This window comes from Streptopelia decaocto (genome assembly GCF_964273445.1).
Source record: "Streptopelia decaocto genome assembly, chromosome: 16".
Taxonomy (NCBI): Eukaryota; Metazoa; Chordata; class Aves; order Columbiformes; family Columbidae; genus Streptopelia; species Streptopelia decaocto.
Genome location: NC_138671.1, coordinates 8,150,834 through 8,163,468, shown reverse-complemented (window position 1 = coordinate 8,163,468; position 12,635 = coordinate 8,150,834). Strand labels below are relative to the sequence as shown.

The 12,635-nt window shown below is 45.9% G+C and overlaps 1 protein-coding gene across 1 annotated transcript in view; it reads right to left on the bottom strand.

The window, feature by feature from the left end:
* The window catches only part of FOXK2 (forkhead box K2), a 41,267-nt gene extending 38,373 nt beyond the window's left edge, over positions 1–2,894 (bottom strand). Inside the window, exon 1 of the mRNA XM_082067355.1 lies at positions 1,539–2,894. Within this exon, the coding sequence (XP_081923481.1) occupies positions 1,539–2,557 (1,019 nt within the window). The 5' untranslated portion in view covers positions 2,558–2,894. The remainder of the gene's footprint in view (positions 1–1,538) is intronic.
* Positions 2,895–12,635: the final 9,741 nt, after the last annotated feature.

Below are 12,635 nucleotides of genomic sequence, written 5' to 3'. Positions count from 1 at the left end.
CATGGACAGCCTGAAGAAGCAGGATTTTCTTCCTGAGGTCTTAGGCATTTAACAGAATGCTGCTGACTAAATTACTGGAACTAATTCTAGACTGTTTGCAATCAACATATGTAATGCACAATGACTTGCCTGCAATTAGTATATTATACCAAACTGTTTACAAAGAAAAAAAGTATTTGATCTATATTTCATAAATGTGTCAAATTAAAATACAGATTAACCACATGCCAAATGATTATTAATATTAAAAAGCAGAAAGCAAAAATAGAAGTTACAGTTAAAGGTCAAACAAGTCATCCAACTGTATTCATGATTATACAACTCTGCACATACTGGCACTGTTAAACTCTTTCAGAACGAGCATTTCCTAGAAAGCAGAAAGGTAAGACAATTCGATTTTTCGCAGAGGAACCAGGTGGGGAAAATAACATTGAGACGCCAAAGCAGAAAATACACACCATCAACGTCCTAAATACAGCTTAAAAACTCGAAAGGCATTAAGACTGTGTCACTAATGGCATGTGTAAAGGTGAAACGCTCATAACCTTTTAGGTGTTTCTTAGTCAAGACAGCTAAAACATACTAAACCAAAACACTTTCACTTTTCCTACATGTGACTCCTCAGAACACAAATTACTTATTTACAGTTCAACATATCCTTAAACATAGTAGGGTAGGCCTCACACACTCCCCTAGCAAATGATTTCGCAAAGACAGTTTATGTTCGGTAATGGTAAAGGAATGTATTACCATTTAAATCTTAATACACTTGTTGTCGCATAAGGAAACATTTTAAAACACTAAGGCTAGCAGAAGTATTTCAGGCGGATGATTTAGTTTACTCATAAAAATAAAGGCTACAATTAGGCAGAGGCAGGAACTACCACAAAATCAGAAGGCAATCACACACATAAAACAACCCCCCTACATTCTGCAAAAGCACCAAGGGTGTCACAAGATTTCTCAGCACTGACCCTAAATGCAGAAATCCCAGATATGTGGATAACCACTTGACTGGTTTCCTTTGAAGCACGTAAACAATACTCAAGGGTGTATCCGATTCTATTTCCTAATTACAATACCTCCAAGCACTGCTGCAGACGGATTTGCTCCCAAACTCGCAACCGACCACACACGGGAGGGGGGTCACCATTCGCCACCCTCCAGCCCCAGCGCTGCCGGGGTCTCACGCTCCCACCTGTACCCCGGCTGGTGGCTGTGCCGGCGGCTCGGCCCACCGCAGGAAGGACACGGCCGAGGGCAGCAGGCGGAGACGCCGGTGCCAAGGGCCGGGGAATGCAGGCCTCGGGCACCGCTCGCCCGTGTCGCCAGGACGGGGTCGGTTCGCCGCCTGTCACCCACCATGTGCCAGCCAAACGGGGCCAAGCGGCGCGGATGAGCAGCGGTACCACCCCCGCCGCAGCAGCCGGTGCTCCCGGGGAGGACGAGGCAGCCCGGCCAGGCGCCGGCGGGTGGGCCCGGCCCGGCGGGCCCCGGTGTGCCGGGAGGACGGCAGGCCCGGCCCCCGCCTTACTCACACTCGGGGCAGCTGCAGCGGCGGCGCCCCCCGCCTCTGGAACACGCCGTCCACGAAGACGCCGTTCTTGCCGAGGCAGCGCAGGTAGAAGTCCCCTCCGCCGCCGCCCGTGGCAGCTGCGGGGTCCCCCTGAGGCGGAGGCGGCGGCCCGTCCGCGCCGGCCGGTGGCGGCGGCGGGGGAGCAGCGGTGAAGATCTCCAGGTGGCGCCGGGAGATGAAGCTGGAGTGGCCCATGCTCACGTCCACCGAGCCCTGCGACGAGTTGCGGCCGATGGTCACCGAGCGCTTCTTCATGAGGTATTCGAACTCCCGGCCCTCCAGCCGCGCCACGGCCGCCGCCGCCGCCGCCGCCATCTTAGCGAGCGAGGGAGCGGGCCGCCCTCCGCTGCGCCCCGCCGCCCGCACCGGCCCCGCAGCCGCCGCCAGACACAGGCAGGGAAGGGGACGCCGCTCAACCGAACCTGACGCAGTCCGCCGCTGGCTGATGGACGGCGGCGCCGGGCCAATGCGCGGCCCGCACGCCCATGGGGCTATGGCGGCGCGGCCAATGGCGAGCGGCGCCGAGGCCAGCGCCGCGCAGCACGTTCGAGTGTCGGGGCCTGAGAACACGGGAAAGGCCCGGAAAACGCGGAGCAGATCCGCGGGCGGGGGAGCGGAGCGACCCTTGTTCCGCCGGCGGAGGCAGCGGCGGCGGGAGGAGCGCTGCGCGGAGCCTCGGCCGCGGCTTTGCGGCCCGAGGGAGCGGCGGGGCGGCCCCTCCCCGGCCGGCCGGAGGGAGGGCGGGCGGCGCGGAGCGAGCTGGCTCAGCCCGCGGGGCCGGCCTGCCTGCCATCTTCTGCCTGGAGCCCCTTCCCGGGGCCGCGGGACCCCGGGCACCTGCCGGGGCCGAGCTGCCGCCGCCCGCTCCTGGCGGACCCCGGGCCCCCGAGCGATGCCGCCGGTACCTCCCGTACATGTTTTCCAGGCGGCAGATAGCGCACCGCATACGCCCTCCACTAGCAACGGTCGCAGAAACAGCATTAAAGGGCGGATAACAACAATCAAAATACAGGTACCCAAACATTGCTAAAGCGTGGGCTACCGCCTGAAACATAGCTTGTAACTCCTCAAAGCCAGCCTCGAAAGACCAGGAAAAAAAGAAAAAAATAGGTTTGATAGATCATCCACATCCAACGGCCTTTTATATGTTAGGGTAAAACTAGAGGGAACTAGTACACTCCTTTAAATTTAAAAGTTTCAGGTAAGTCAGTCTGTGTATTTGTGCACACACCTCACTCGGCTTAGCCCTCCTTTTCTCATAGGGCACAAAAAACACGCATCCAACACAACAAAACACGCTTAACATCCCATGGCTGTCACAGCGTGTCACTCTTTGCAGAGGGTCACAGTACACAGGAGAGAAAATGTCACATAACAGCACGGGAAGAACTGACCAAGAATCCACATCAGGATTTTTGAGTTTAAACTATTACAGGCTACCAAAGAGACCGACGTTAATCATACCGAAGTTTGTCAAACATAGCATCTGCACCGAAAATGATTCACCTGATCAAAATCTTGCAGAAATGTTTGCGTGCCCCTCTCCAACTGCTACAGGGACCAGGCCCCTTCCGTCACTTTTAGCTATAAACTGTGAAGAGGTGGCTAAAACATATTATTATCACTATAAAAATATAAACACTGCAAACGCTTCATTGCAACAGCCTTGCACTATTTTCAAGCAGTTTTTGTTCAGAAGTGGGTTTTTGTTGCTTGTTTGAGCTCTTTTCCACTACTGAAGTTCACTGTTATTGATTCAGAAGACGTTTAAATACTTTCTTCAGCAGTACAGACATGCTCTGCAGGAATTGAAAATAATCTTTAAAAACATTTTTATGCTCCGGACAAAAACAATCAACTCACTAAGAAACACCTAGTAGTAAATTTGAATTTCAGACTTCTGGTTTTGCACATTTGAGTCAACAGGTCTTAGGAACAGAACGCAGTGCCTGCTGCCTGCAAAGCTACAGCAAACCTCATTTTTTACTCTATGGATTGTATCAGCACTTGCGATAAGCAGCTACAATACAATTCCATACTGGTTAAGTCCATTTATATGATCACATCCGCACATCAGATGCAGTAAAATATAGCAACAGTTTAGAGCTTGGGTTTCTTTTACAGAAAACTTTAGTTAAATCTTGCCCACACTTTGGTATTTAGAATCAGACTTTCTTCTACGCCAACATATGTTTGGCACAGAAAATGTGGAGCATCAGAGTGCCAGTTATGACTCCCTGATTCTCAGCTTTTTTTATCCCTTGGCTCTGCTGAGACTATAGAAATGTTGTGCCTGCTTTGCTAACGATGGGTCCAGGATGCTGAACGTTACCAGTGGATTTCCAGCTCCTAACACACCCCCACGCCCAGAGAGAGAGAAAACGGGTGCATTGGGAGAGCAGCCAGGTGAAGTCCCATCAGGCCAGCAGCACTTTCCACCACTCTTACGGTTGCTCAGTTCACAAAAGTCAAAGGCATTAATGCTACTTTAACATTTTCCATTTTGTGGATCACAACTTTGTTAATTTGTATTAATTTATTAATAACGTCCAGTACTAAATTCACAAAGCTGATATAGCTTCCTGTTCTTGTCATAATGGCATAGAGAACAGAGCTATTGACAAAGAATGCTGAACAGTTTTGTAATATACACTGAAATTACTTCTCAAGCGTCCAACGATCAGTCTGCTCCTCTATAAGGAGCGACTGAACACCAGTGGAAAGTCTGTTTACTTTTTCATTATCAACACCTTAGAGCAAACAGCAAATTCCATTGTCAGAAGCTATATTCATTTTAAGAGGACAGCTGAGATCTTTCTGCCCATGTTTCGCTAAATTGGTGCAGATTTAGTCACTTTCTTTGTGACCACACCAAATCGCACAGTTACAGGTCATCCCAACCTGCCCACTTGCAGTTCTGTTCTCTGTTGTATTAACAAAACAGCAGCTAGATGTGGTGGAACAACTCATGCTTACACAGAATTCTCTAGAAATCCACCCCTTGAACATAACCTGGTGCTGATGCTGGAGCTGCATACCAGATATATACTGTTCCACACATTTTTTCCCCTGCCCGCTGAGAGTAAGGTAAAGACACTCTCTGTCTGCTTTGTATCCACCTTAACTATTCAAAACAGAACTGGGGCTCCAAGTTACTGACCAAAATTCAATCTTCTGAGGCACCAAGTTGCTGTAATTGCCACTAAAACAAAACCAGGTCTCAGACCACTCATTGCCCTCCTCCACTTTCTGGCGCTTCATGGCAAGTAGCCCAATATTATCCAGCTCCCACCAAATTATGCAGCAGCACCTGTTTGCATCACAGAAATGATGAATCAGCAGGCCCTATCTGCATCATTAACCTTAAAGCAACCTGAGGTCAGTTTAACAGAAATATGTAAGTACTATGTAAGGTCTAAGCCGTTAATACCATTTTATTTGACTAAACTACCCTTAAATGACTAAATCTTTTCAGACGTGTGCTTCTTTTCTTGAAGCTCATGCTATAGCAACACGAGAGTGCTCATTTACAGTCTGCTTGCTAGTAAACTGTCATATAATCAAGTGTTCTTTTCTTTGGTTTTCTTATTAAATACAGCTGCTCTGTACTGAGGGCTATAAAGTGCTGAAGCAGACTCCACAAGATGCATATTTTCACATATCCAAAAGTATGGAGTGAAGAACACGCTGAATAATCAAGTAGATTAAATGACCCTAATTGCTTACTTTGACACCACCAGCATTTAACCGGTTTTAACAGCCATTAGGAGCTATCCATAATCTTTTTATAACAGCATCACAAGCTTCCAGTGAGATTGGATTTTTGGTTAAACAAAATGCTACAAAGTTAATTTGCAAAAGCACTTGTCAGTAACATTCATATGCTATTTAAGAAGCACTTCAGATACCAAAACCTGCACATATTGATACCCCTGCACCTGACAAGCACATATTTTTCTGCTTACTAGGTGAGAAGCCCCTTGCAAGCAGTAAAATCGAAAATCTTCCTCCAACACAGCCTCAAAATCGCTGCCATGTACAACCACATTTTTAAGTAATCCCGATAACCATACCAGAGCTCTTTATGTGCTTCAATTTCACTATGTGCTTAAAGCTTAGTAGGACTCGTGCTGTGATTTAGTCATTTTCTCACAAGTGCATTTTCGGTCAAGGGGATTGTGTTTAAAAAGCATCATGCAATTACTGCAAAATATTAAACATAGAAAATGACCGGGATGATGTGAAGCCCTCTAATTACATACCCAGCCAATTCCTGAAGTGACTTTAATCGGAGAAAATAAAGAGCTATACCTCAAAAAAGTAATTTTAATAGGCTTTCTTGACTTGTTAGCGCACTCTTGACCTGGGAGAGGAGAGAAATCAGTGCTGCACAGGTTAGAACGGGCGGGTTTCAGCGGTGAAAACGCTGCCGGCAGCGTTTCTGTCAACAGTGGTTGAGTGTGAGTGCAGAGAGTTAGACAGGGTAGGCAAATGAGTAAATGACAGCATCAATTAGAAAATCCTAATTTTATCAAAATCCGTTTCCATTTGCTTTGGTGGTGGTTGTGTTTTTAAATCAATGCCGCTCCCTCAGCCAACAGAAAGCGAAAAATAAAAGAACAGTGAAAAAAGGGGACATATTTTTCTTTATGCCTGTCTTCTCTGAAATGCTTGTTTCTCTGTCCAAAGCCACAACTACAAAACTAAGCAAAGTTCACAGGTGAGTAGCTGAGATGATGAGGTATGAAAACACACAGCGGCTAAGAAATGGCAGTTGTTTTCAGTGGAGACAAGTGTTATCAAAATAATATAACAACGCAGGTGGCGGGCGCCCCGCCTGACAGGAGCCCCGCGCTCCCTCCGCTTCCCGCCCGAATACCCAGCGTGCCCCGCGCCCGCAGCGCCTCATGGCGGCGGCGCCCGGCGGGCGGAGCGGGCCCAGCGCGGGGGCTGCGGGCGGCCCCGGCCCCGCCGCCCGGGGCTGCAGGCGGAGCGGCAGCTCGGCGCTGCCGGTGACGCGTGTTTGTAAACACTGCGAGCCCGGGGGCGGTGCCGGGAGCGCGGCCCCGCCGTTCGGCCTCCGCCCCGCCCGCTCCTGTGAGGGGAAAACGGCGCAAATTCAAATAACACGCCTGGAATTGAAAGCGTCCCGTCCGCCCGCGGAGGGTAATTGTACATAAGGCAGCTCTAAATCCCCACACCGCAAAAGGATTTTTAAAAGCCGCAACAGCATTATTCTGTTAACTGGAAATGTGAAACCCCCGGTACTTGGGAACTGAGTCTGGCACGACTCGTGATCTTTGCCAAATAATTAGGTAATTAATCTCCATGCTTCTATTTTAAGTTTAAAATTTTCACACCTAAGAGAAAATGGGACTTGATGATTCAAAAGCATTTTTCGTTTGTTTGGTTTTGCTGTGTTGTTGTGGGGTTTTTTTGTTTTTGATTTGTTGTTGTTTTGTTTTTAACCCACTTCTACACAAATTTCTACCATTATGAAGTCCTGAAGTGTAATCCGAGAAACAGAACCTCATCATTTGCAACACTTAGTGTATTAAATGTTGGTCATTAGTTACTGCTAGTAGTTATGACCCCGTTTAAGTGCAATTCCACTGTAAGATTTTTCATCAAGTCGCCATTTTTTGCCATTACACACTCATCCCATCTCTTTGCTTGATAGAAAAGATGTGTAACTGTTTTAAGTTAACACTCAGAAGTCCCTGTTTAAACAACCCAGAGACCAAAGTGACAACTTTTCATTTTTTCATGTCAGAATAGGTCAGTCCTGCAACATCACAGAATCCCAGAATGTTATGGATTGGGACCTGGAAAGCTCATCCAGTGCAATCCCCCCATGGAGCAGGAACACCCAGCTGAGGTTACACAGGAAGGTGTCCAGGCGGGTTGGAATGTCTGCACAGAAGGAGACTCCACAACCTCCCTGGGCAGCCTGGGCCAGGCTCTGCCACCCTCACTGAGAAGAAGTTTCTTCTCAAATTTAAGTGGAACCTCTTGTGTTCCAGTTTGTACCCATTACCCCTTGTCCTATCATTGGTTGTCACCGAGAAGAGCCTGGCTCCATCCTCCTGACACTCACCCTTTAGATATCTGTAAACATTAATGAGGTCACCCCTCAGTCTCCTCTTCTCCAGCTCCAGAGCCCCAGCTCCCTCAGCCTTTCCTCACACGGGAGATGCTCCACTCCCTTCAGCATCTTGGTGGCTGCGCTGGACTCTCTCCAGCAGTTCCCTGTCCTGCTGGAACTGAGGGGTCACAACTGGACACAATATTCCAGGTGTGGTCTCACCAGGGCAGAGTAGAGGGGCAGGAGAACCTCTCTGACCTACTGACCACCCCCTTCTAATCCACCCCAGGTACCATTGGCCTTCCTGGCCACAAGGGCCCAGTGCTGGCTCATGGTCACCCTGCTGTCCCCAGGACCCCCAGGTCCCTTTCCCCTACGCTGCTCTCTAATAGACTAGAACCTGGGCTTGTTCCTACCCAGACGCAAGACTCTACACTTGCCCTTGTTATATTTCATTACATTTTTCCCTGCCCAACTCTCCAGCCTGTCCAGGTCTCTGGATGGCAGCACAGCCTTCTGGCGTGTCAGCCACTCCTCTCAGCTTGGTGTCATCAGCAAACTTGCTGATAGTACACTCACAATGGAAAGCATCTTTGTGGCCTTTTAATTCCTTATAATATGAGATTGTATAGAATATTTTCTATGCATACACAGCTGTACCTATATGAGCAAAATGACATAACTTTCCAAAAAACTAAGTAAAGCCACCATTTCTCTTCTAGACCAACAGCCCCACCAGAACACGTTGAGACTTCACCGGGAGAGAATTATTTTTACTTTTCCTTAATTGTGAACTGAATTCTTTTCAGTCCCCTTTTTTAGCATTCCCATGTCACATACCTTTATGATATGGTATCATAAGCAAATAAATATTGAAAAACGCAGCAGATTAAGCTGCCAAGGTGCAGTTTATCTGGCAGAGATGTCTGTAAATAGAACTGCTACACAAACTCAACACTGCGGACTGCTTTCATTTCCTTGGGGCTGGTCAGTGCTGGTAGAGGACTGGAAAAGTTCAATTAATACAAAGCCAGCAGCTCAATGGTTTAATTAGTGTGTTGGCAGGCTCCACAGATTCAAACGCATTTTTTACTTCCTTCTCATCAGTTTCAAGTGACTATTTTCCCCCATCACATCCCTAGTTGCACATCTCATTCAAATTATTTTTCTTTGTACGGCTTTTTTTTTTTTTCCCTTCTTTATTTCTCCCCAGAAAACGCTTAGTAAGAAGCTATTTGCAGGAATCAAATTGATTACTGATGTAAGCACAATTATGCAGACTGACCTGTGGCAAGTAACTCAATGTATTTACTGTTGCATGCTGTTCCAGAGCTCTCCAGTAACAATTTTATTTACAAGTTTGGGGTCAGCGATGGTTTTCCTGGCTGACTGAACATGGGTTTTTTTTGTGGTTTACTTGTCTAGCTCCTCCCAGCTTGGTGTCATCAGCCAACTTGCTGATAGTGCACTCTATTCCCTTGTCCAAATCATTGATGAATATATTGAATAATACCGGCCCCAGTACTGACCCCTGAGGCACTGCACTGGATACAGGCCTCCAACTGGACTCCGCCTCATTGACCACGAGACTCTGGCTTCTTCCCTTCAGCCAGTTCATAGTCACCTCACTACCCGCTCATCCAGACCGCACTCCCTCAGTTGAGCTGTGAGGATGCTGTGGGAGACTGTGTCAAATGCCTTACTCGAGTCAAGGTAGATCACGTCCACCGCTCTGCCATCATCCATCCATCTTGTTATGTCCTCATCAAAGTCAATGAGGTTGGTCAAGCACGACTTCCCCTTGGTGAAGCCATGTTGACTGCCCCTAATGACCCTCTTATCCCTGATATGCCTTGAGATGGCACCAACGATATTTCATTCCATCACTTTCCCAGGGATGGAGGTGAGGCTGACGGGTCTAGAGTTACCCAGGTCCTCCTTCTTGCCCTTTCTGAAGACTGGAGTGACATTTTCTTTCCTCCAGTCCTCAGGCACCTCTCCTGTTTCCCAATTGTATCTATTTTTTTTTTTTCCAATTCCCAATACATAATTCTAAATAGAGAACTTACCCTCTTTGAGAACTCATAGTTTCACTACACCATTAAATGCATCAACATTCCATTTCATTTTGGAACTCACCTTTGCCATTTTACACAACAACAACAAAAGTCACAGATAAATATTTTACCACCAGTTCAATGGCAAACTTTCAACGGTAGCGTCATTTCCTCTTCTTGCCACCAGTTCCCACCCTTACAGCACCTCCTGTTGTGCCAGCAGATGTTTGTGTGACTAAGCGACAAACCAGATTAAGGAAATGACAGGAATGAAGACAAATGACACCGTTTTGAGGGTGAATTTTTGTAGCCAGTGGTGTGTTATCCAAGGAGGAGTCGAGGATGGGTGGCCTGGAGGAGCAGCACAGCTGGAACATCAGCCCCAGCCTCCCCATACAAACACACACCCAGCTCCCCCATGTTCCCCTTACCCCAATAGAGAACCTTGCACTCTGCATGCTGTCTTGGTATGAAAAGCTTGTAAGAACACTATGCACATTCACGAGAGATTTTCAAAAGCCAGCCTGCCAATGCCCCAGGTAACCTGACCCGAACCTGAAGTCACCCCAGCTTTGAGCAGGTTGGATGAGATGATCTTCAGAGGTCACTTCCAACCCACCTTATAAAATGGGATTGGAAGTGTGTAGGCACATGCATACACACAAACACACTTGCCTGTTTTCTTTCTAGACACCCTAGCCAGTCTATAGATAGGACTACAATGAATGCTGCTGTTAAGGAAGACTGCAAACATCACTGAGTTCTAGACCAGTTTTGCTATCTTAAATACACATCAATTTTACATTAATACATACAAAGTACAGAAAGAAAGTATTGCTTTATGACTTAAGTGAGGTGGCAAAAAATCGAAGACATCTCACACTATCAGCTCTATCTGATCAGAAGTGTCCCATTTATCCACTGAATCCTCAGTTTCCTGAAAACACAATCCTCACTACCCAGAGCTCTGACTCCTGTAGTGGTGAGAAATTGCTCTGGAATTATAAGGACATGAAATATTAATTGCTTCTGCTGAGACATCAGAAAGAAAGGATGTAGGCTTGTCTTGAGACAGGTAACCACTCAAACCACAAAAAACATTCAGGTTCAGCATTCCTCTCTAACCCACATTTCATTTACACATCTCAGACTGAAACTCCACTCCTCCTACCTTTGGAATTCCTCCTGTGATGCGTTTTCCCTTCTGCCATCCACTGATCAGTATTTTCAGCAGTGACTCATGAGAAATGTACTTAACATGACACATTGCTGAAACTCATTCTGCTCTACAGAAGTCAGATATTCAAAACCATATGTTGATATAACAACACAAAATGCATAATCCATGCAGATTATAATATTACAACAGGAAGTTTTCAAAAGTTTACTCTTAACTTTTCTTCGGCATGAAGTGCTGGTCTAAGGGGAGGCTCAGAGGGAAACATTAGCATGGGCCGAACCATACTGTATTCAAGTACTTTGCACCAGAATAATCATTCTACCAGTGATTTTATGCAGTGAGTGCTCCTCAACATAGCATGCATATGCAATATTAACTTGCTTCCGCAATAGTAAGTCATTAAGTAATATAATTAATTTTCAGTGTGCATTTATCAAGGTACTGAACAGGCTGACACAATGGCGCTCAAACACCACAGAAGGTCAGAGCTCCTGACTGAAATAAGCTACTGCAGTTGCAGATTCTTCTGCTGATCTTGTAGACTTTGGAGGAAAACGTAACCGAGTATGCCAAAGACTGAACTGTCTTCCCTTTTCGCTGCAATGATGACAATAGCAAATCTGAGAGCACTGGAAGAGACTTCACTGAGAACTAGTGTCACTAGTGATACTTTTTGTGAGCTACACTGAGTCATTTCCACAAATGACTGCTTGGTAGTCAAAGAAAAAACTGAGAAGTACAAAGAGAACAGAGAAATACATGGGAAGTGGTGTTTTCATTTTGAGAAAGCTTCAACCTTCTCTGCTTCATTAAAAAAAAAAAAAGAGCTCTCTGTGCAACATTTGGCAAAAGATATATTGTTAATAAGGTAACGTTGAATTTTTGTATTTCAAAAGCAACAGAAGAATATTTAAAAGCAGCAGTTTCTTATAGCAGGTGGAGCTCATTAAAAAAAATGAATGCTGAATGTAATGACCTAACTAGGGGAATTTCTCCATAGAGAGAGGTCGTTCTAATGTAAGGTGATGGGAAAACCCAGCTGGCTTCAATACTGTAAGATCAAGACCTACACACTTACAAAAGTGTGCGGTTAAAGAAAAAAAACTAAAGAATCAGAAGACTGGGAGTTTCTGTCCTTTTGACAAACGTATCTTGAATACAATCACACTAATTTATCAGTTAAAAACTCTCCAGGATTACTCATACTTCATAACAACATCACAAATTCAGAACTGCCAACACTATTCTGCTGAATTTCAGTTACTGAAAGCACTCCATGCTTATTAAGAGGCATCATATATCAGCTTTTGGAGTATCGAAAGCCAAAGTAAATTATTCAATAATAAAATATATTTAGATAAATAACATAGTATCTGAATCACTCATTTTTTAGAAGGCACTAACACAGCACACTATAACATCCAGTATTCTTACCCGTCATTTTTAAGTGCATCAATAACCTGCAAGAATAACTCCCAGTATGTGGGATATGTTAAATATGTTCCCTAAGAAAAAGCATTCCGAGAAACACACTCAGGATGCAGCACGCTTAATGTTGCCAATCCTACAAGAATGTTGTTTTTATTTTAATCATTTGAGTTTTAAATAAAATATGAGGACCTTTCATTAACACAACCTACAGAAAGTTAATAAATTCTGAATAAGCTTGAGCAATACCTACTAGCATTTTGGCTTGTTGTTTCTGCTCTTCAGAGAACTATGTACAAACTCTCACGG